The sequence below is a fragment of the Bombus impatiens genome, unplaced genomic scaffold (genome assembly GCF_000188095.3).
Source record: "Bombus impatiens unplaced genomic scaffold, BIMP_2.2 scf_0223, whole genome shotgun sequence".
NCBI classification, from domain to species: domain Eukaryota; kingdom Metazoa; phylum Arthropoda; class Insecta; order Hymenoptera; family Apidae; genus Bombus; species Bombus impatiens.
Genome location: NT_176642.1, coordinates 1,226 through 2,194, shown reverse-complemented (window position 1 = coordinate 2,194; position 969 = coordinate 1,226). Strand labels below are relative to the sequence as shown.

At 52.8% G+C, this 969-nt stretch overlaps 1 protein-coding gene across 1 annotated transcript in view; it reads right to left on the bottom strand.

Moving 5' to 3' along the window:
- The window catches only part of LOC112212583, a 1,825-nt gene extending 1,532 nt beyond the window's left edge, over positions 1-293 (bottom strand). Inside the window, exon 1 of the mRNA XM_024366582.2 lies at positions 7-293. Coding sequence (XP_024222350.2) covers positions 7-144 — 138 coding nt within the window. The 5' untranslated portion in view covers positions 145-293. The remainder of the gene's footprint in view (positions 1-6) is intronic.
- Positions 294-969: the final 676 nt, after the last annotated feature.

Genomic DNA, 969 nt, shown 5'->3' with positions numbered 1-969 from the left:
AAAAGCCTCCAACAGAATTTTGGATGATCTAGACTGGACTGCAACGTGGGACATCGTTGGACAGCGTTGGACATCGTTGGACGTCGTTGGACATCGTTGGACACCGTTGGACGTCGTTGGACATCGTTGGACACCGTTGGACATCGTTGGACATCGTTGGACGTCGTTGGACGTCGTTGGACATCGTTGTTCACCGTTGGACGTCGTTGGACATCGTTGGACGTCGTTGGACGTCGTTAGACAACGTTGGACAACGTTGGACAGCGTTGGACATCGTGGGACGCCGTGGGACATCGTGGTTCACCGTGGGACGCCGTGGGACATCGTGGTTCACCGTGGGACATCGTGGAACTCCGTGGAATGCGTACGTTTTAGTCTTAATTAATTGTAAGGTAGATACCTATGTCAAGTGCATTGTGAGCTCATTCCGTACAATGACATTTATCCACCTTAGAACGAAAAAAAGAAAAATCTCGTCTCCCTTCATTCGCTTACCACACAGTACTTGTTGTACTCGCGATTTATCGGTTCGCGATCACTCAGTTCTTTCCAACCGTAGCGTGACGTACTCGCTCGCGCGTATTCCACGTACGTGCGGGTCAACGTGCACTGGAAAACTCTTTGGAATCGTAAGTCGCCCCAAGAAAACCTCTGTCTTGGTGACTGCTCGACGACTGCTCTACGTTCGCATCGGATCGCGGGAGTTGTCGTCGCGCCGGTGATGCTAGCGAATCTGTTGGGGCCGGCCTGTCCGATTGGTACTTTGGTACTCGGTCAGGGACCTGCAATTTCACGTCCTCCGTAATTCTGTTCGGGCCCGCGGGAGTGGACACAACTGTTCAGTGGAAGTCAATGCCTTCGTAATCCAGTTCAGCGGTCCCTCGGTGTGAGTGGACCCCACTGTTCAGTTGAGGCCTCTTGCCTGCGTAATCCTGTTCAGCGGTCCATCCCCAGGTTCCACATGTTCAG